This window comes from Drosophila sechellia, chromosome 2L (assembly GCF_004382195.2).
Source record: "Drosophila sechellia strain sech25 chromosome 2L, ASM438219v1, whole genome shotgun sequence".
NCBI lineage: Eukaryota > Metazoa > Arthropoda > Insecta > Diptera > Drosophilidae > Drosophila > Drosophila sechellia.
Window position 1 is genome coordinate 19,901,322 of NC_045949.1, and position 20,952 is coordinate 19,922,273.

General features: G+C 44.5%; 1 protein-coding gene across 6 annotated transcripts; it reads left to right on the plus strand.

The window, feature by feature from the left end:
• Positions 1 to 236: 236 nt before the first annotated feature.
• LOC6618127 (rho guanine nucleotide exchange factor 7) lies at positions 237 to 15,060 on the plus strand. 6 transcript variants are annotated; one of them, XM_032716972.1, is made up of 9 exons: positions 242 to 689; positions 5,154 to 5,538; positions 5,597 to 5,797; positions 5,895 to 6,315; positions 6,372 to 6,611; positions 9,835 to 10,255; positions 10,386 to 10,625; positions 11,773 to 12,630; positions 14,088 to 15,060. In XM_032716972.1, the coding sequence occupies exons 2-9, from the start codon at positions 5,201 to 5,203 to the stop codon at positions 14,279 to 14,281; spliced, it is 2,913 nt and encodes a 970-aa protein (XP_032572863.1). In that variant the 5' UTR covers positions 242 to 689; positions 5,154 to 5,200; the 3' UTR covers positions 14,282 to 15,060. The 6 variants fall into 6 exon arrangements, with proteins under 6 accessions (XP_032572840.1, XP_032572857.1, XP_032572863.1 ...); XM_032716949.1 differs by lacking the exons at positions 11,773 to 12,630; positions 14,088 to 15,060 and adding an exon at positions 6,686 to 8,963 and having other exon boundaries at positions 237 to 689; positions 10,386 to 10,478; XM_032716966.1 differs by lacking the exons at positions 11,773 to 12,630; positions 14,088 to 15,060 and adding an exon at positions 6,686 to 8,963 and having other exon boundaries at positions 237 to 444; positions 10,386 to 10,478.
• The last annotated feature ends 5,892 nt before the right edge of the window (positions 15,061 to 20,952 follow it).

A 20,952-nucleotide genomic window follows, 5' to 3' on the forward strand; every position in this document is an offset into this window, starting at 1 on the left:
CATAAACAATTACCACGATATTCAAAAATAAGAACATACCGTACCTAGGGTAATAATTCAAAATATATGTGACTAAAAATTGTTTATATTTTTTTTGAATGTGAATACTTAGTTTTTAATAAGGGTTCATAAACATAGACAGACTTATCAATTTACTCTCAAATCCAAAACTATCGATGAAAAGCACGGAATGCTCCTCGATAGCCCCATCGATGCCGAGGACCTGTTGGCACGCACACATCTCTAGTTTGGCTACGGCCGATTGCAGCCCTGGTTTTCTAGGTTTCTATTTTGGTCGAGCGCTGTGTTTTATTTATGTTTGCCATGGGAAAAGAGAGTTGCTAAAAGTGCCTAAATGCGTGCACCTGGTTCACAAACTGGCGCTCCAAGCAGTTGACACCAGCCCCACGGAATCGGCACTTGAGTAAACAAGTATTTCGAATAGTGAGTGCAGTTCAAATCGCGTCGGCCTAGAAAAGGAACCCGAAAATCGGGCAATAAATAGTGAAAAGTGTGCTCCTTTTGCTATATAACAAATTGTGTATATAATAACAAGGGTGGATAAGTCGCGCAATCAACGAAACTGGGAAAACTAAACTATTAGTCACTATTCTATTTTTGCTCAACGAACGAAAGGAACAACAACAAACGGAGCAACAAATGTTTGATAAAACGCAACGCAGCTGAAGGTGAGCGAAGAACTAGAGTGGTTAAGAAAACCCTTCAGACAGCTTGGCTGCGAAATATCTAGCCGTGGAAATGAGTCAGGTTTTCCAATAACTGCTCGTCTGGCCAAAGGTTCAGTGGCATCTGAAAATTCACCCCACTATGCGTCATCCAAGTAAAAGCATCATAGACATCCCCACAACACACAATCAAGCCTTCCTATAAGGAACGCCATGGGTCATTTATATGGCATATATAAGAATGGAGCGTTTTTCTTCTAGGTCTCTTTAAAGTCCTTGTTTCCACTTGAGAATCTAATATACCTATACTACTAAATTCTTCATCGATGAAGATATCTCTTAAAAGAAGCTTTTAGTAGACTGAAATATTGTCGTTTTTCTGTTTTCCAACACTTTCGTTTAGCCACTAAACGAACTAAACTAAACTAACTAAAAAAATATTATACACTTTTAAAATCATGACAACATCCTATTTACGTTAAAAACTTTTAATCGTTTAGTCCCACCAAGGGACATATTTACAGCTTAAAGCTGAAGAATAAATTTTATGTAATGACTACTGTACTTTCGGCACAACTGTTGTTCAAGTTGCTGCTGCTCGTGTAATAGTAATTTGTTGCCGGTTTCTGGAGTTCAGAGGTCCGCCTGCATAATCCATTGGGTCAATAGCAGGGCTCCTCGTGGGCATCCGTTCCAGCTCCTCCCGAAAAGCGATTGTTTGCTAGCACTCGCTGCGAAAATAAAATGCACTGCCGGACGACGAAGGAGGCACGTTCTGCCTGCCGCATGCCACCTGCCTCCCGGCCTCAAACTTCCCCATTGGATCCCCAGAACCAACAAGCATCATTACCCGAACAATTTTGAACCGCTGCCAAGAGAATTTCCTATGAAAGGTGGTGGCAAAGTTGAATACAAATTCATTCTGTTCTTTACTCTCACATGGTCTTGGTTTCGACCACCAGTTCCACGAGCAGTTTGCAAAATAAATGATATATATTTTGTAAATTAGTTACACTAGGCCATATTATTCAAAATTCCAAAAGAATTATTTTTGAGATTGAAAATGTTATATTTGTTTATATATTTAAGGGGAAAGGGAAAAAGTCTAGGGTAAGACCTCGTCGAACCACTTGCCTCGTTGCGCCCTATGGTTGTTATTCTTACGCTTTAATGAAAGCATGTTGGCAATATCTGTATGTGGGCCTGCGATTTCCCAAAACAAACATTGGCCGTCAAATCATGCGCCTGATTTTCTTCCGTGGCTGCTGGGAAACCGCATTTCTTCATATTTCCGCTGGTGACCTCGTTCTTGGTGTGTTGGTGTCGAGAACAGCGGATCCCCACAAGCTATGGGAACTCCCACTCGCTCACCTCTTCGGTGTGCCCACAGCCACCGATGACTTCCTCCGCCACCAAGTATCTATAAATACGGCGAGCGAAGCAATCAAACTATATTACGTCCATATATCTGAGGAAATGCATCTCAAGTGGCGGCTGTGCAGCCTGTAAATCTCGGTATTGACACATTGAAGAGGCCTTATTGAGTGCAGTTCGGCTGAGGTAGTAGGGATGGCGATTCGGATCCGGTCCCGACCAGGCAGAACTGCATAAATTTGGTTTGTCTTTGGCTGACTTTGTTTGTCTTTGCCGCTGTCTTTGCCAAGCAAAACAATCCACTCGCTTTTCTTTTACATCTCTCGTCTTTGTTGTTTACGTTCCCCAGTGTCCCGCGAAAATAAACATTCGGTGATTTGATTTGGGGTGCTCCCCTCCGATGGATGCGACGTTTTCCTCGCCAAATTGCGCATTTCCGGAAGCCGTAGGACATTCGTTTGAATTTTGCCTTCTGCAACGGATCGTTAATAACCAAAAGAGTTGTCTCTTATACTCGGAGAGCGTGGACCCGGTATATCTGTATCTGAAACTTGTATCTGTATCTGCATCTGGGGCCGCACAGCCGATCCGCGCGGCGCCATGTGCAAGTTTAATGAATTAATTAAAATTTGGTTCCGAGAGCTTCAATGGGGTATGTATGCATCTTTGTATGTGCCCACATATCGGCGTGTGCTCATCTGCTCATCTGACCTCCGATGCATCGTTTGGAGCGCCACCACCTACGGAAATTTGATTGTGCCCGGCCATGGACTTAAAGTGATTTCAGGGTTAAACGAAGCGGAGGAAAGTGACATACATTTGGCTTGGGTTTGGCGTTGCACTTACAAAGCATATTTTTGCCGACATTCTGATCTCGGCTGATTTGAATATGAATATTCTGTGGAAAGAATATTGTCTGGCTGGTATTTAGTTCTTGGTCAAACGGTCGGTTTACCATCTTTATTCATTGGGGTTTACAGTTCCTGCACACTTTTTTGTCTTAGAATAAAAGTATTTGAGTTAAATTTAAATTTATATGCTATCATAAATTCTAAAAATAGGGCGAATTTAACGTTTCCTGAAGCCATAATCCCATTAAAACCACAATGTGTGTCGCACGATTTTAAATTTTAGATTATACAAGTCTACACATTCCATAAACGTTTCCTATGATTCACGGGCATATATTGTATAGCTATGTTCAAGCTAACAGGAAACTGAGCGGAACAGGTGAAATTTTCTGAAATAATTCTAAAATGCTCGAATTTGAAGAAGTTTTCGATTGATGACTGAATCCGCAAACATGGAAGATCCCACATTCAATAGCCGTGCCACATATATTTTGGCACAAATATTTTTATGGGGTTTTTCAAAACACAATACAAAAGCACAGCGAGGAATTCTGCTGCTGGTGTCGCTTATTTCTCAATGAAATACAATTAAGATCTTCATTTTGGAAACGCAGATGAAAAGGTTGTCCCCGGATTCATATTTTTTGTCACATCTCTGTTGATTTTTCGTGAAAATATGCGATGTGTCCGGTCGAAAACGCTCGCGTACATTTGAAAATATATTCGATTCTCCTACGATCCGACGGGACTCTCGATTCTGCGAGAGTGGCACTTTCGGTTGCCGTGGAAAATTCGTCTGCCATATGTCGCCAGCTTTTCGGTATTTTCCGCTTTTCTCGGCAGTTTCGCTGAAGCAATGAACGCGTGCGGTGCATCGTCTGAGAGCAGCAAAAACGGCGAAAAACGGCAAATTTTCGTACCACAAATTATTGTCGAAAAAGTATATAACACCCATCTATACAAAAGACTAGCGGGTATATGTATTCGAGTGCCTAGATGGCGAAAAAGCGACATTTTAAGACGTTTTCATGCGTGTGTGCAGCCAAAACGTGACCTTGCCTCAGGAAATATTCTCGTCATCCTATAAATCTTGACAATCTCATGAGAGCTGTAATAATTCGCGAAAAACTACACGTTCCAGTCTGGCATATAGAACTTGCGATCCGCCAATATGTATACTTTCATCGGTTTTTTATTTTTAGTATTCAAGAAAACTATTTGGGCAAAATAAACCAAGTTATTCACATTTTTGCGTTTACTCATTGCGGCAATAGCGCACAAATGTGATCCATCTAATTTTAGAAACTAGATCACTTTTTAACTTTTTCAGTCCAGAATTTAATTTTTGCATAAACATAGGAATTCCTACATTAATAAAAGCGACGTGTGCTGCCAATTTTAAATAGTACCAAAAGTGGCTAATGACTTTTATAAACGACTTTACAAATGATGACATCCATTAACTAGTCCCCGTTTTTACAACGTGCCATTTACAAGGTGTCACTCATACGAGAGACCAGTTGGATTTATCTTTGGAATATTGAGGTTTTTTGTGGGTAACAATGTCGCAATATAATTTTCGAGGCATTCGAAAATATTTGCGATTTTGCTTCTTTCTATAGATATCTCGATCGAGTGCACTTGCCTTCGGAATCCAAAGTGCCAATCCCATTTCCGTCAACGAAAGTGTTTAACGATTGAATGGAATGTTGATCTCTTAAAGAGTTGTTCGAACAAACAATATAAAAAAGGTCGTAAATATTTTTAGATACGACGTGGCGGTTGATTATGATTTATATGTTGGCCTGTCCGGCTATTCAAATTGTTTTTATGGCCCGAAAAGTTGTTCTTTCACAATACGCGCGAGTGATTTTTACCCAATTTTTTTAATGGATCCTCGCAGCTTGTGTGACCTTGGCCATCGGGTAGCGCACGAGTTTTCCAGACACTTGCAGTAAACTAGGAAAGAAAAGCCGGAGGGGAGTCGCCGGAAAAGTGTCAAGAAACTTGCGCACGCGTTTCTCGACAGATGTTTTCAAAATGTTTTCTTCTTTGGGGCCATAATTATTGCTTGGCTAATGCCAAGAAGCTGAGGAATTCCGAGCGATCGACGATGATGTAGCTCATCGCTGCAATAGTGCGTAGGTGCTGTATATAACGAGCGATATGCTTCCATATGCTTTTTCATTGAGCAAATTGCCTGGCTGATGTTTCAAGTTCAATACCCATCGCCTCGTTTCAGTTGAATCAATCTAGTGCGGACTCGGATCAGCCCTGAACAATCCGACAATGGATCAGCCACTGGTGGTGCAGGCGGAGTACTCCTTCATGGGCAGCAATAACGACGAGCTGTGCTTCCAGAAGGGCGATGTCATCACGGTTACCCAGCGCGAGGATGGTGGCTGGTGGGAGGGAACGCTGAACGATAAGACTGGCTGGTTTCCCAGCAACTATGTGAATGAGTGCAAGGTTCAGCTGCCTCTTACGGAGACCATAAGGCCGCCGGAGGAGATCCAGGAGTATCGGTCTGTGGTGCTCAAGGATCTGCTTGACTCGGAGCGCGCCCATGTGGCCGAGCTGCAGGGTCTGCTCGAGAATTTCCTGGAGCCCATGCAACAGACGCAGATGTAAGTTCTCTATTCTCTGATGTAATTTGAATACAATCTAAAGTTGCTTCTCCTACAGACTCAGTCAGGATGAGTACGCCCAGCTGATGTGTAACTTTGTGGAGATTGTACGTACGCATGAGGATTTGCTTATCCAAATCGAGGAATGCAACGATCGAGTGGGAAAACTATTTCTCACTAGCGCCCCCTTGATGAAGAAGGTGCACCAGGCCTACTGCGCTGCCCATCCAAAGGCCATAGTCATACTGGATAAGTACAAGTATGTGCTCCCCGCTTTATATATCTATATATCCCCAATTATCCCATATTGTCTTGTTCAATTGTTATTAAATATACATTTGTTTCTATTCTAAAAGGGACGAGCTAGAAAAGTATATGGAACGACAGGGCGCAGCCACTCCTGGATTACTTGTGCTCACGACGGGTCTATCAAAACCCTTCCGGCGACTGGACAAATACTCGGCCATGCTGCAGGAGCTGGAGCGGCATATGGAGAGCAGTCATCCGGATCGCGGCGACACCCAGCGGAGTGTTGCCGTGTACAAAGACATAGCTGCCACCTGCTCGGCCACCCGTCGCCAAAAGGAGCTGGAGTTGCAAGTGCTCACGGGGCCAGTGCGTGGATGGCAGGGACAAGAGCTGAGCACCCTCGGGGACATCATCCACATGGGCAGCGTTGCAGTTGGAGCTGATCATCGCGACCGATACTTTGTGCTCTTCCCACAAACATTGCTATTCCTTAGCGTTAGTCAGCGGATGAGTGCATTCATCTATGAGGTGGCAACACTAGCAACAACATGGTGAATTTGTTTGTAATCTGTTTTTACACGCAGGGCAAGCTACCCTTAACTGGGATCATAGTGAATCGTCTGGAGGACACGGATGCCCTGAAGAACGCCTTTGAGATAAGCAGTCCCTTGATCGATCGCATTGTAGCTGTTTGCCAGGGTCCGAATGAGGCCAACAAGTGGGTGGAGCTGCTCAATGCCAATAATCCCAGCTTGCCGATGGGCATCAAACGGCAATTGAGCAACTTGAGCAACTCTTCGCTAGGACACTTAAATGCCGCTCATGTAAGTAGTATATTACTCCTATATATTCACCTTTATTATCGTTTCGTTTTGGCGACACTTTAAACCATGAGCAGCTGAGTCAACATTTGGATTCACGGGGCTACTGCACGCGATTCTCGCTGTGTGCCTATTACTCCAGCCCCCCGTGCCATGTGCGACCTCTTCGTGTGACTCTTCCCCCAAGCAATTACCCAGCAACAGCTCCGTACGCCAATCTTAGTGCTCACTTTGCCAGGCTTGTTAAAGGCGGCGGACTGCGGAGTGCTATCGTAAAGATGCTTCTGTACCCACAGGCTCGCCAGAGCATCGATCTCAAAAGGATTGCGTTGCGCAAAAAGCGTTGTCATAAGGCCTCCGCAAAGTTAAAAGATCTCAATGCCAATCAGGATTCGGGGCAGTCCGAGTTGGAACGACAGGATGCAATTGAACTACCAACGGACTCGGAAAGCTATGATGATGACTTTGAAGATGATTTTTTGCATTCCTGCGACTCGGATCCGTTTGAATATGTGCAGTTTTACCAAAACAAGCGGAATGATTCCATGTGCAACTCCACAGGCACATTTGTGGACCATGGCACGGGTGCCAGGAGGCACTGTTCCTCTATTAACCTCATTAAATTGGATTCCGCGGATACGGACGAAGTTCTAGCGCTCAACGAGTTAAAAAAGGAGTCTCTTGTTATAGGATCCAGGGCACTGAGAGCTTTGGCTCGGAAGTCCACGACTCGTAATTCCAGTGTGCACACATCCACGGCAACTTTGGAGCTAGGTGTCGGTGGCAGCATCACAAGCTGTGTTGAGGAAGAGCCAATTCTTAAGGTCAAACCATCGTTCTCCCTGCAACAACAAAGTTCCGATGCGAGTTCCATTTTTGCAGCTAGATTGGGCGGTGCATTCACCGCCTGCGAGAATCTGGCCAGTATGCCCGATGATCTCAGCAGGGAGTCGAGTGTCCAAGAGCCACCCACTCCTCTGCCAGCTTCACCGACAGAACGGCACAGCATGCCAACCATATTTGTGGGCAATCGCTTCAACCACAGCAAAAATACAGAGGTATATGTACCAACGTGGCGAGATCGCCAGGAAATGCAGAATCAGAGTGTGGATGCGATGCAGGATGAAGAGTTGCACTCCAGTTCCATTGATCTACCCGCCGCCTGTCTATCTGCTCCGGATAAACTGCAAGCAGAACTACTCTACAACTACGACGAGATCCTAGAAAAACCTCTACAGCTGCATCGGGAGCTAACGCCCTTTCCGGGCCATAATCTTAACTCGGATAAGCGGGTTTCCCACAAAAGCGACAGTCCGTCGACAGGAAATACAAAGACAGATCCAAATCTTGCCCCAAGAAGTAGTTCCACCACCGAACTCTGCATCGATACCACCTCAAAAAAGCGCACAACCCCGCCAGAGAGAAGCCGGGGTTCCATTAGACGCTGCATCAGCTATCAGTTCCTGCAGATGTCCAATCGACCGCCCCCTCCACCACCGCCACGCAGAGATCCGGATCTACACTTAGACACCAAATGCCGCTGCTGCGAAAACTCCCAGTGTCCCAGTCCGCGATCGAGTGACAGCGGAATGGCTGGCAGTTGCACAATTACATCACCGGATCCGCCCAATCCGGAATCATACTTTCCCATGGAGGCCGCAGGCCACGATATGCTGGATAATGTGGAGCCAGAGAGGTTTGACGTGTGCGGAATGTTCAGGGAGAAGTTTCTCACTCCGGAGGCTACTCAGGATGTTGTTGATCTATCAGAGGAGCAGCCTCAACAATCAGATGAACCCACTACCCCTACCAACCACAAAGAGGAACCTACTTGCATTAGCTCTGCTCAAGTACAAGTGAATACGAGGAGTATTTTTCTGCCCTCCAGCTCGAGCATGGATGAGACGAACAGGACTATACCACCCAACAATATCCTATTTAGCTCGAGTTCCGCGGATCAGTTGGAACCGCAGGCCACCTTTCGCTCGGGGATGTATGCGCACTGGTGGAAGAAAGAGCGCCTGCCGCCGGAGGTGGTGCGTGGCATAGCTCACGCCTACAATAAGAGCTTGCCCTCCAAAGACTCAAAGGATTCGGGATCAGTGTGCTCCAGCTGCTTCTGTTCCCTGGGAGCCAGCGGTTACAGCGAGGGTGCACTGTACTGCTCAGTGTGCCAAAACTGTGCGGACTACTACAACGGCAGTGTCACCAGCACAACCAACATGACGACCACCACATCATCCGCCAGTTGCCCACTGTGCAGTGAGGACGAGGGCATGATTGCCCCCACACACGACTCCCCCTCGCTCGATTGTCCCATATGCACTGGCCATGTTGCTTTCGACGCCGAAGAAGGCAAGCAATCCGAAATGGATCGACGGCCAGGTAATCTAAGGATTCCTGTGGAATGGTATCCGGGTTACCTGGCTGGCGGCGTTTGTTCCGTGCACGTGTTACGTTTGATTGTTTTGTAAATTCGTTTTGCTCTCATGTTCACCAAACTCAAAAATCCCTAATGCTCTACCAGCAACCATTTGGCCAAATGCAGCACGTCCAAAAAAGTCATCACACATTGCTTCCTCATCAGCACATCCTTTGACTAACCCAGTGCGAGTTCATTGTTTGCCCAAGTTTCCAAAGGAATTGGTAATAAAACAATAAGTAATAGCTTTTGAAAAAATTTCTTTAAATACGTTTTCTTCCTTCCTTCTAAACATTTAAAAGTTTATCAAGTCAAAAAATTTATTAAATATGTATATAAGTCAAGCTAAAGCACATCATGATATTTGACTGCAATTAATATTTGAATATGATGATTTCTGAATTTACGAACTTGCATATGGCATTCAATGAACATTAGTTGTCTGTTTTTCCTCTCTCCACTCTGGGTGGTAATTTCATCCGTCGTAAAGCTAAACGAATTACAAAACATTAATCTAACGCTCGACAACACAAAAATTTAAAACGAGAATGAAAATTACAACCAAAAACCAATCAAACGCATTCGATTCGATTTGCTTGCTGCGCTTAGCTCGCTGCAGGATTTGCCTGAAGGATTCACCTGCTGTTGTACATTTTCTTGTTGCTATTGCACCGCTGATCCTGTTGACGGCGGGCCACATAGAGATTCTTTGATTAAAACTAACTTACAGTATTTTATGCGTTAAGATTAAATTTGAAAAACACAAACACTGTTAACCAGAGCTCTTCATCTCTTGCATTGCAGATGTCGCCGCCATCAAGCCACATACTCCTACCACCCGGCGGCCGTCCGCCAGCCACTCCAAGCAGCATCCCGGCCGGCAGCAGCAGCGGAGGGAGCCACAGCCACCAGGGGTCGCCGGCCACCAACTCGATGTCGCATCACAAACGGAGCCAGTCGTTCAACCACCACCTCAGCTACAATCAGTACACGCCCACTCAGCCTCCACCACATCATCTGCATCCACCACAACCACCAAGTCTGCCAAGTCATCTGGGGGCAGCCGGCCCCAGATCAAGTTCAGCCCAGACACCAAACAGCAAGACAGCAGCTCCACTCCAGGCGTCATCCATGGACGCCAGTCCAGCAATTCAGGCAGCGGCAGCAGCAGCGGCGGCAGCGGTGGGAATGGGGGTGCCAAGCGCAAGGAAAGGAAGCACAAAGGGTGAGAAATTGAGACCATACTACGGGATTTCTATGTTTTCTACTTACTACTCACTCCCTGCTTAGTTTTATAAATCTCCCATCACATACTAATATTTAAACTAAGCATCAAATGTGTTTTGCATCCTCAGCTAACTGGACCATCAGCTGCCTGCGACCCACGCCGCCGTTGCGACCCAGTTTATTGAATGCCACCAGCGGATCGGGAAGTGGCAGCGGTGGCGGCGGCAGCAGCTCCAGCAATGCCCTGGCCAGCTACTGCAGCGGAAGGAAGAACCAGCCCACCTACGAGGAGGACGCCCTGGTGCTCCGGGTTTTCGAGGCCTACTGCGCCGCCTATCAGAACAATGCCAGGAACACCATCCACTCGGGTAAGTGGCGCAAGCCATCCCAGATGTGCTTCATCTAGCTGTAACGATTTCTATGTGCTCCCGAACCAAGTTTGATTATAATTTGCTGAAGAACAAAAGCTACAAACTGTTAGCCAAGTTGCTTATTTACACACACACTCACACAAACACAGCTGTATAATCCTCACACAAAACACAGACTCACTTAAGAGTTCAGCCGCTAAATAAACCACTTATCATTTTGTTGGTTTGGTTGCTCTATAATTTCATGGTTTTATTCACTTTTCACAAGGCGTTGCACTAAACCAAGAAGAATTTTCCAAATTTAATCGAGAATATTGTAATAGGCTTAGTCGAACCATTAACTTTAAGCTTACGAATTGTTAACCAGTTACCAAATTATGTTTAAGAGAAAAGATTGATTTTTTGGTTGTACCATTGGCCAGTGATTTCGTTTTAAGATCAACAAACTCAACTCTGCAATTGGTGCTAAGCAGCGAACAAGGGAATCCAAAGTTTTGCTTTAAAATATGTCAATTATTCTCTATCTCTATAGCTATTATTTGTATTGACGACCATTGAATTCGAATTACTTTGTTTCTTACTTAAATAAACATTATTTTTGTTATCCCATTACCCATGTAAACCTTAGTTTAATTTATTCTTACCGCCTTCGTCCCAACTCCCATTCCTAGGCTCACATCATCCCCATTTCGAATTATATGTTACCATTAACATCAAGCTGCACATTATGTATATAGTATGTTGGATTTTTGGTTTAGGTTTTTGCTAACCATCTTGCACACTCATCCCACAGTCCTGATTCAACTGCAACTGGTACTGTTGTGGTCCCCTACTAATGGTACTGGTACTATTTCGTTTACCCTGTGGGCGCTTTCTCCCCTCGGTGTCGTACTCATCATTGTAGGAAAACACTATCATTCTCGCCATATTCCTGCTTCATTCACCTTCTTCACATTTGGTTGTTGTGGTTGTCTCCCTTTTGGCGTTGTGATCCCTTTGCTTTTTTGTTTGGTTTTTGGTTCTCATTGGTCCCACCTGTTGTCGTTGTCGTTGTTGGTATTTCGTTTTCCGTTTCTTCAAATCTCTTCATTTTTCTCTCTCTCTTTATTCCACTCCGACCTGATCCAAACCGATCTATATATAGCCTTGCAACCCTGGACTCCGTGTCTGCCCATCCGCGGTGGCAAGCTGAAAACGAGCAAAACCTTCTCGACCTCCAATCCACAGCTGCCTTTCATAGCCAATGTCGGCAACTCAGCCTACCTCAATCAGCACCAGCAGCAGCATCTGCCGCAGCAGCACCTGCAGCAACAGCACTTGCAGCAGCAACATCTTGCCCAGCAGCAACCAGGTCGTCAGCACTCCGCCGGCAGTTTGAACTCATCATTTATTTGGCGCGAGGCGAGCCCGAACAACTTTAACCTATACTCCAGCTCGGTGTCCTCCTCGCTGAATGCGACACCTGCGCAACGCTACTCCTTATCCGGAGCTGCGGGAGGATCGCCGTCCATCAAGGACTACCAGAGAGCGCTATCCGAGGAGAGGGCAACCAGAAAGTCCCTGAATCGCCTTAAAAGTGGTTTTGGTTCGGGCTACGACAATGTGTGCACATCACCTCTGCTGCCGAGAAAGAACAAGCCTGCACCCAAGTTGGTGGCTCAGCAGTCGTATAAGAGATCCCCGGGAAGTGCCACAGCCACCACTATAGTGAAGCCGAATCCGTCAGGACACCCAGGATTATATGATCGCCGCTTGAACCGCTCCTTCGAGACCTCCACTTCGCACCGCTATGCCGGGTATGGAGCGGGCTACTTGATGAATTGCGGCGGAGCCTTGCGGACCAGTACGCTCCAGAGGAGCACTCCGCAACTGGCCGGTGGTGAGAGATCCGATGACAGCGATGTGGAGCGGGAACTGCTGCGGGGCAATGGATCTGGGCCCACGGCCAGTTTGGAACTTAATGCCGATGGCAGCAAACGGCAGTCGGGCAGCTGGTGTTGCGGTAATTTTGTGATGAAGCAGTGGCGCAAGATCAACCATGTTTGAGTCTGGGTTGGGGGCATCACCCACCATGCCTTCATCAGTCATCAGCATTGCATCGCATCCGCATATCGCATCCCGCCGCTCCAGCTCCAGATACAGATACAGATGCTTTGCTTTGAATGCGCTCCGTGTGCGAGTCTTTATTGATTTTTAGTTGATTTACTGGCTGCGCAAAGCTTCCAATGCCACAAGCCTTAGATTCTAGACCAGCGAACTATATGAAGTTGTAAGCGAATGGGCGATTGACTTGTGCTCGCTTTGATTGTCTTAGCCTTAAGCTGCGCCTTGATGTGTCTGCGGTGAAATTCGGCCAACTGCCTGAGGTTATATTCAATGCATATCAGGCGGCCAAGCGAATTTCACTGCACCTAGACTGTAACTAGAGTTTGTGCTTAGCTTTTATTGACTTACACCTAACTTAGCCTATTATTAATATGTAATCTGTGAAAAGACTTGGCGAAGAAGCGACTAGTTTAGAAGATGACGATGCTTGCCACTGAGTGCAACTCCTGGTTCCGTTTTGAATTTTTATGGAATTTAGTTTTGCTTAATAAGGGCAGTCTTTAAATTTCCGTCCACGCCGTAACGAATTCTATTTTCACGCGGCCAATCGAGTGCGGATCACAATTTTGCCATAGGAATTGCCTAATATGCATAGTCCCAACTATCTACTAGATATACTCGTACTTCCTAATGCATCTGTGTTCTTGGAGGACGTTGACCTAGTGAGTTTTGTATTAAATGTCCGTTACCTGCCTAGCAAGCAATTAAATCAACGAGTGTGCAATGTGTAATCAAAGAGTGCGCTTTAAATGTTAGTCATAGCTAGAATCAGCAACTAAATCAAAGTAACCAACTGTTGTGCATTATTGATCGATGGATAAACGAACTTATTTTGTAAGTGTTTTGTGAAACAACCAAATTAACAACTATATACTCTTAACTACTATTAACCAGTTTATACGTTTGTACTGTAATTGAGTTGATATTTGTCGACGCGAAGGAGGGATGGATAACTCAACGAATCCAAACGAACCATGAATAAAATTCTTTACAAGACGAATCTTCCTTTGTTTGTCTATGTGGTTGTGTGCTTTGTTGTTAATAAATATAGCGATAACTTAGATATACCCTTAAACTTTTATAGTATCCCATAGATTGATGTCCTGTAGTCGGAAGCCCTGTGTTTTGGCTCCCTAGCCATATGACATTTAAGACATACACTCTTTATATTATCCTAGCAATAGCTTATAGTTCTCACTTACGCCTAAACATATTTCTACCCCTACACAATCATATTTTGTACATTACCATTAATCCACCCTTCTCCCCATCCGATCTCTCGCACACAACACTAACATATTCTGTTCTCTGTTCGATTTTCTTTTATCCACCGAAACACACACCGGCAAGCAGGCCTTGAAAACGAGGACATGACCCCCACCCTGCGCCAACTGTGGACCGCCATCCGCCAGATGCAGCAGGACATGTCCCAGATCAAGCTGCAAATCAACGAGGAGCGGGCCCTGCGAGCCGATCTCCAGCAGCTGCTCATGCAGCACTTGGAGACGAGCAGCGTGAGCAGCGGGGCCAACACACCCAAGTGTTGACTATGCAAGTGACCCGGAGGGTTCTGGAGGGGATTCCTCGGTAACGATACATCGAAACAATACCCGCCGCTGCATTTAGCTTTAATTCATTCTTAGACACTTTTACCTTGCATCTTCGGGGGGCAGTGGGTCAATTACCAAAAAATTATCTACATATGGACTTTGTAATCGTATATGGATTGTATTTACCGAGTACTATTTATGTGTATGTATACTTGTGAACGGACAATATGCCAATTGTATGTAATATTAACAAGCATCTGCTTCTATCTTATTATCGTGCGATCTATCAAAGAGGTTTCTGTATGTTTGAATACCTTTTATTTTTGATTGATCGCATGCATAATTTGAACTAGAGTATTGTTCTTATATTTCGGGCAACTTCAGCGAAGATCTGCTTATAGCCCATCTGAACATAAATAATTCGTTATAATGCCTAGATATAATCTTCATTGTAAGAGCCTAGCACAACATGCGTATTTTACTGGCATAGATTATACACACTTTAGACTTATTGTATTTTACTTATTTTACGACGTTGCCGCCATGCAACTTTTAAGAGCTGCTTGTGTAAGTTATACGAACAGATAGACCCAGTTTCGATCTTAGTTTTGACGATGATTTCAAATGGACAATGCAAAATTCTTAAAAATGTGCCAATTCTTTAGTAATTTAGTAAGCTGCAGCAACGTACGAAGAATCGCTCAAAAAGTTGTATTTACCGATTATACCTAGAACATTTATTGGATTAATATACACGCACAGAAAATGTAAATGAATTCGAGGCTTTCATTGAGTTAGTACATTCGCAAGTGGCAGCCTCTAGAGATTGCAATCGGAACCCACATAAGCAGAACAGAACCACTCCGGAACCCAAGAATGCCTAACGATTTAACGAGTCTAAAACAATGTATAACCGCTATCGCTTGTCTGACAATTTTTGCTGAATAATTCGGAGTGCCAGGCGGCTTTTCTGCTCTGCTTCGTGCGACTTGGCAAGAGGAAACCCGTGTCCGACTGCAGGGGAGCATAATGAGATTGCAATCAGTCAGCGGGAACATGGAGTGGCAGTGGCGCTGGCGGTGGTAGTGGCGGAGGCAGCGGCAGATGGCGACAAATGAGCAACAAACCACGTCAAGAGCGAGCGACATTGTTGGCAAAACAATTTCAGTGTGTCAGTAAGGATTTGAGAACAATGCAGGCTGCCTGCTTGGTTGGCTCCCTGGCTGGCTGGCTGACTTGACCGGAATGTGTCACTTCCACTTCCTGGGTTCGGAGGGGCCGTGGAACCCGGGTTGCGAGGCAACTGTGGACTTGCGGATGCGAAGGCTTGCGGAAGTTTTCGCATGCAATCTGAGAGGTTGCTCCTCCCTCTGCTCGTTGGCCAAAATTTATTGCAGCTGCTTAGCTAAACGGTTAGATATTGTGGCTCCTAGGGCCTGTGGCTACACTCCAGCTTTAATGACAATCATTAGTGCCTCCCTCTCTGGCTGGCTGCCCCTCATATTTTGCAGCTATTAAATTATTAATAATTTGTAATTACCGCCTGGTTAGCAATTTATCAAGGCCTACACGCAGAGAAAGAGGATGCTGGCAGCTGTGGTGGGGGAAGTTGCAATAAATTAAAACTAGTTGTATCGCTAATATATTCCACCGAGAATGCATTCTATTTTGTTTCTCAGAAGAAGTAAGCCTAAGCTTACTAGGCTAGAAATAATAGCTTGTAAGTCACATAAGATACTTAATTTTGAAGAAGCTTGAGTATATTTTGAATTTAATGATAAGCAACTCATGGAAATTACCCAACCAAAAATCACATCATTGCAATGAGTCAGGCTTTAAGTTAAATCGCAATCCTCTACGCTAGAAATTTCCTTTTAAAGTCATTTTTTTTCTAAGTGCTCTGGGCTGACGTCTGACACCAATTCATCCTGCAGCGTGTCCGTCCTCAGATGACTTACAAAATCATAGGCTTGATGGAACCGACACATAAAACTGGCGCTGCACTGGAATTAACTCTTACTTGGACCTCCTAAAGACTAAAAAAAACCACCTGGTTCGCGCGGAGTTAACCCATTTTCAACGCAAACCCATGGATGTCAGCCGTGCAGATTCATCTGGCGATAACTCGACCTGAAACTGAAATTATAATGTAAACCACGATATCTGCATTGCATATGTAGCAGTTGTGTTTTATGGCTTGTCTCATTAGCTTAACCATGGTTGTTTGTGGTTGAATACGTATTATTACATATTAATGGATCCACTGATATTCAATCTTAAGTGTGGAGAAATTCACAGTTTCCAGTACCCATTTGCCTTTAGCTTTTACTTTTGTTTCGACTTTAGGGTAAATGTGCTGTGGGTTTCCTGGGGAGGAAGTTAGCTATTATAAATGGCTCTTAATTATGGTTTGCAGCACCTCCGATTTAAGCATACTTCCCCAACTGGACCAGCTCTTTTACTTTGAGGTGGATACAGTAACTGACAGCCAAATCATTTATCATGCTTAATTACCCGATTGAAACAATTCTGTAATCAGGTATAGCACTAATTATTTCCCATTGTAATTGGATCTTTCCTTTCCTAAGCCTGAGATCTTAGAACTCAAGTTAGACCGAAGCATGAAATATTGCTCTTAATTAATGTTTAGTAACACATTATCTTTTACAAGTCTAGTACATGGAGTGTAGTTCGCTCTGCAGGGCTAAGTTATCTGCAGTAAATAAAACAGCACGCTATAGTCGATTTACTCGACTATCAGATACTTAGCTTGTGACAGAGGATTGAATTTGAATATCGAAATGATTGTGTACATCGGTACATGCTCATATCTCGAATGCAATATGCCAAGATGATGTTAGCCAAGAGCAGCCTAGAAACACTTTTCCGTGGCTGAGCATCAAGCCATGTGACCCACTTGGCCACCACATCCATCGTCAGCAGCTCATCATCAACGGTAGTCGTGAGTAGCGGCACCCGACAGAACGTCATCGATATTGGTACTCTCGTTTGCATCGGCATACGTATACGCAGCGTTGGCTGGCTTCGATTCTCGATGGCTCAATTCGATCGGTGTCAATGCAATGCGATGCTTCTAACCCAATTCGCGGACCACGCTAAGTTTTCAAATTTCTCGATGGCTGTGAAATTACATTCATACACGGAAAAATAAGTGGAGCCTCATCTAAATCATTTTATATGCGAGCAGTACAAAATTCTTTATTCAAGTTGGCACTCCTTTGTTTCTTTAATTAATTACAACTCCACAATCCTTTTATCATTCATTCAGACTTTTAATTGTGAGATACAAACTAATTTGGAGTATTTTTTTTCACGTGTTCTGTTTAACATAGCAAAGCTACTAGAAAAGGTTTTCCTCTGTTTCCGCCTTCTGTGCTCTGGCATTTGTCAGCGACCATTTGGCGTCGCTTTTTGGCCCAAAGTCGATCCACAAGAGTGGTGCGGTGGCTGAGCACTAATGGTCGGTGGTGGCTCATCTCCGGCTCCATCTCCGTCTCCGTTTCCATCGCTTGTGACCCTAATTACATTCAAAGCGAGCGTGCCAGCTTCGGGACACTTCGAGTATATTTATTATTGACTGCTGTTATTAATGCCCAACGAAAGCGCGTTTGACACCAGCTTTCAGCACTTTCCGCACACGAAAATTGAACAAATGTACACTGTGCAGCAGGGAAAAGTTTAAAGCACGTAGGAAAATGGCTGAAACTGAAAATATCTAGTGGTTTCTTTGTAATCGAATTTCGTTTCATTGAAGTTGGGAGGATTGATCTTCAAAACCGTTCGGTTTGAATGGATCGTGGGGCAGCACAGTGCTGGCCATAACTCAGCACCCATGCGTCCACATGAAGGCCATTCGATCCGCTAGGTGGAGTGATGAGTGATCGCGATGCGATTCGCAGCGCCTTTATTAAGTGCACCTGTCTGCGCTCGCACGTCGAAGATTAAAAGCAAACAATGGGTACGTCGGAGGTGGCCATATCACTATACTACACTATACTATACTATATATAATAACGGAACCCGCAGACCGGTGCGAAATCGAAAAGTGCAACGGAAAATTGCACTGCCAGCTCCGCTAAGCAATCCCCCCCTCCACAGCACACCACACATAGTTTTCCAAGCATCCATCGACAGCACTTTCATTTTCACGCTCATCCAACTCATCCAACTCGCGACTCGCTCACAATGGGGCTTATTAATCATATAATTATGTCGGGTTGTGTTGAGTTGGTGCCTGAGTAGTGCGAGGTGTAGAATTAAGTTAGTAAATCGTTGGCATTGTCTGCTGTCTCTTGACGTCTCTGTTCCCTTCCCCCCGACCCCCTTTATGGTTAGTTTTTATGGATTTGAGGGCTTTCTGGGGTCATGGCTCTCGAAACAAATCAAACGCAGCGGGATACGGCCTAAAGATTTGATAGTGAAATGGGCCGACTTTATGGAGCATTGGTAGTGGGGGAGGTGGCATCGCCCTTCGGGAATGCAAAGTGAAAATTCCGGGAAGAGCCCAGCTTGGGAAAAGTTCGAATTAGTTTGCTCAAATAGCGGTTATAAATGGTGTGGTTCTGGAGTTCGTGTTGGTGCTAAAATGGAATACTTCCATGGTGGGAAAACCCCAAATGACCTTTGCTAAGAAGGGTCAGAATTGGAATAAATTATTTGATCACTTAAAAAGCTTTAAAACGGAGGGGAAGTATCATTAGTATGATTTAAGTGCCTTGAGAAGTCATTTGAAAAAGGTATGTGCACTTCCAATTTTTATGCATGAAAGTTTGAACATCCAGCCAGTTTAATAACTCTAAGATCTTAAATTCTATATTTAAAGTAAAAACTAATTTATTGAGTTATTAAAATGTAGTTATAGAGACAATGGAAAGAGAAATTCTTAAGTGTAATCGCTTTTTATTAGAAATTCACTCAAGTCGTAGATGCTGAATTCCCTTGCCCGTCCGTCACTTTTAGTGAATCCGAAATCAGCCCTCTTGGATTTGATCTACTCAAAGTCAGGCAATGTTAATTGTGCAGCTTTCGGCGATTATCTTTGGATGGCTCTCACAGAGACCCATTAGGCTATATGTATAGGCTGGTTTATAGAAATCCGGCGAGTGAGGAAAGCAACAAAACGGCCCAAATGAGTTTCATCGGGCCGCAGATTTAATGGCCCAAACCCATTTAAGGTGGCTTACTACACTTTCGCCCTGCGCCCAATTCCGTTTATTTTGTTACCTGCTTTTTCGCAATTATTTCGAGAAAGAGTTGGAAATTGCAAGCAAATAAAAATTAGCAAAACCTGGCAAAGTAAATAAACCACGGAGAGAAGTGCGCGGTTGAAGCCCAAGTGGAGGAGCAATTGTGTGGGAATCTGGAGCAGATTCAATGGGAAAATGACTTAATGCGGAGTGAAGTGTGGTGTCGGGTACAGGGAATACACATAGCCACGAAATGGCACAGAGATCTCCCACAATCTGCACAACTCTCTGGTCCGGAGGCCCTGCATCCGAGGAACCTACTTTATGGAGTGCCGGCAATAATATGCCACAACTAACGGGTGTCGCATAAAATCGCAATCAACGCAAGTCCCCCGGAAGATAACTTCTTGTTCATTACCCCCTTTTGGATAGTCACTTTCCGCCTCCACAGCACTGAGAGAAATAGTAGGATACAGGCTCTATAATTATATAATATATATTCTATAGGTAATATAATTTATTCAAAACAATCATATAATAAGAATTAATGCACGCAATCTATATGCGAATTACCATTTATAACTTACTAGTACAAATTCAGAATTCAGAATTTCCCGCAGTGCACCACGTCTGGTCCACTCCATTTGGTGTGTATATTTTTTTTACTTTTGCCAACGGTAAATTGAAATACGCAGTTGATTAGCAGGGGGCGGGACCGGGGGGCGTGGCTAGTTGGTTTCTTCTGGCCGTGACCGCCACCGTTGTCACTCAGAATGGGCCAAAACGCACGATGGAATTGGCCAGGCCAGCTAATTTCAAAGGTAAGCGCGCAAGAACAGTTATGAGCTCCGAGCCGAAATGGAATGGCCATTCTGGGGAACGGGAAATGGGTATGGGGATTGGGATTGGGCCTGGGTTTGGGTTTGGGAATCGGTTGGCCATGGCCGCGGTCGTGGCCGAGAATGAGCCAGGCTGGCTTGTGGTGAACTGGAATGGAGCGATGGACCGATGGCCCGCCTTGGGATGCCGCCAGCCACTCGCAAAACGAGACGAACCGAAGGAAGAGACCTAAAAATGTGCTTAGAAATGCGCGATGGCCAAGAGCGACGCGTTCTGAAGAAAAACACGACTTGAAACTGGTATTTAAACTAAGGGCCTGAAGTGCATAATCGTAGCGGTGCGATTTTCGCATTTCAACATATTACTACGAATTTATTTATAAAATTTCTGATATTTTCAGCATTGGGTACAAATTTGTATGAGTGTTTATATGATATTAAATTTATATCTTTTAGTTGCATTTAATTTTCAGATATTAAACGAAGTAGTATATATCAACAAAGTCAAATCAAATTGTAACTGCTAATAATTTTATGTACTTATCTAGTCTGTCACTCCTAGTTTTATAGGGTATTTATGGGCAGTACAAAGAAGAATGTTATTCGGGCTGGGATTGAGTTG

Bases quoted from the DNA above. Each gene is read 5' to 3' on its own strand.
- LOC6618127 (XM_032716949.1), top strand. From the start codon at position 5,201: ATGGATCAGCCACTGGTGGTGCAGGCGGAGTACTCCTTCATGGGCAGC. The intron at 5,539-5,596 runs GTAAGTTCTCTA...CTTCTCCTACAG, and splicing joins CCCATGCAACAGACGCAGAT to ACTCAGTCAGGATGAGTACG. The intron at 8,964-9,834 runs GCAAGCAATCCG...CTTGCATTGCAG, and splicing joins TGCTTTCGACGCCGAAGAAG to ATGTCGCCGCCATCAAGCCA.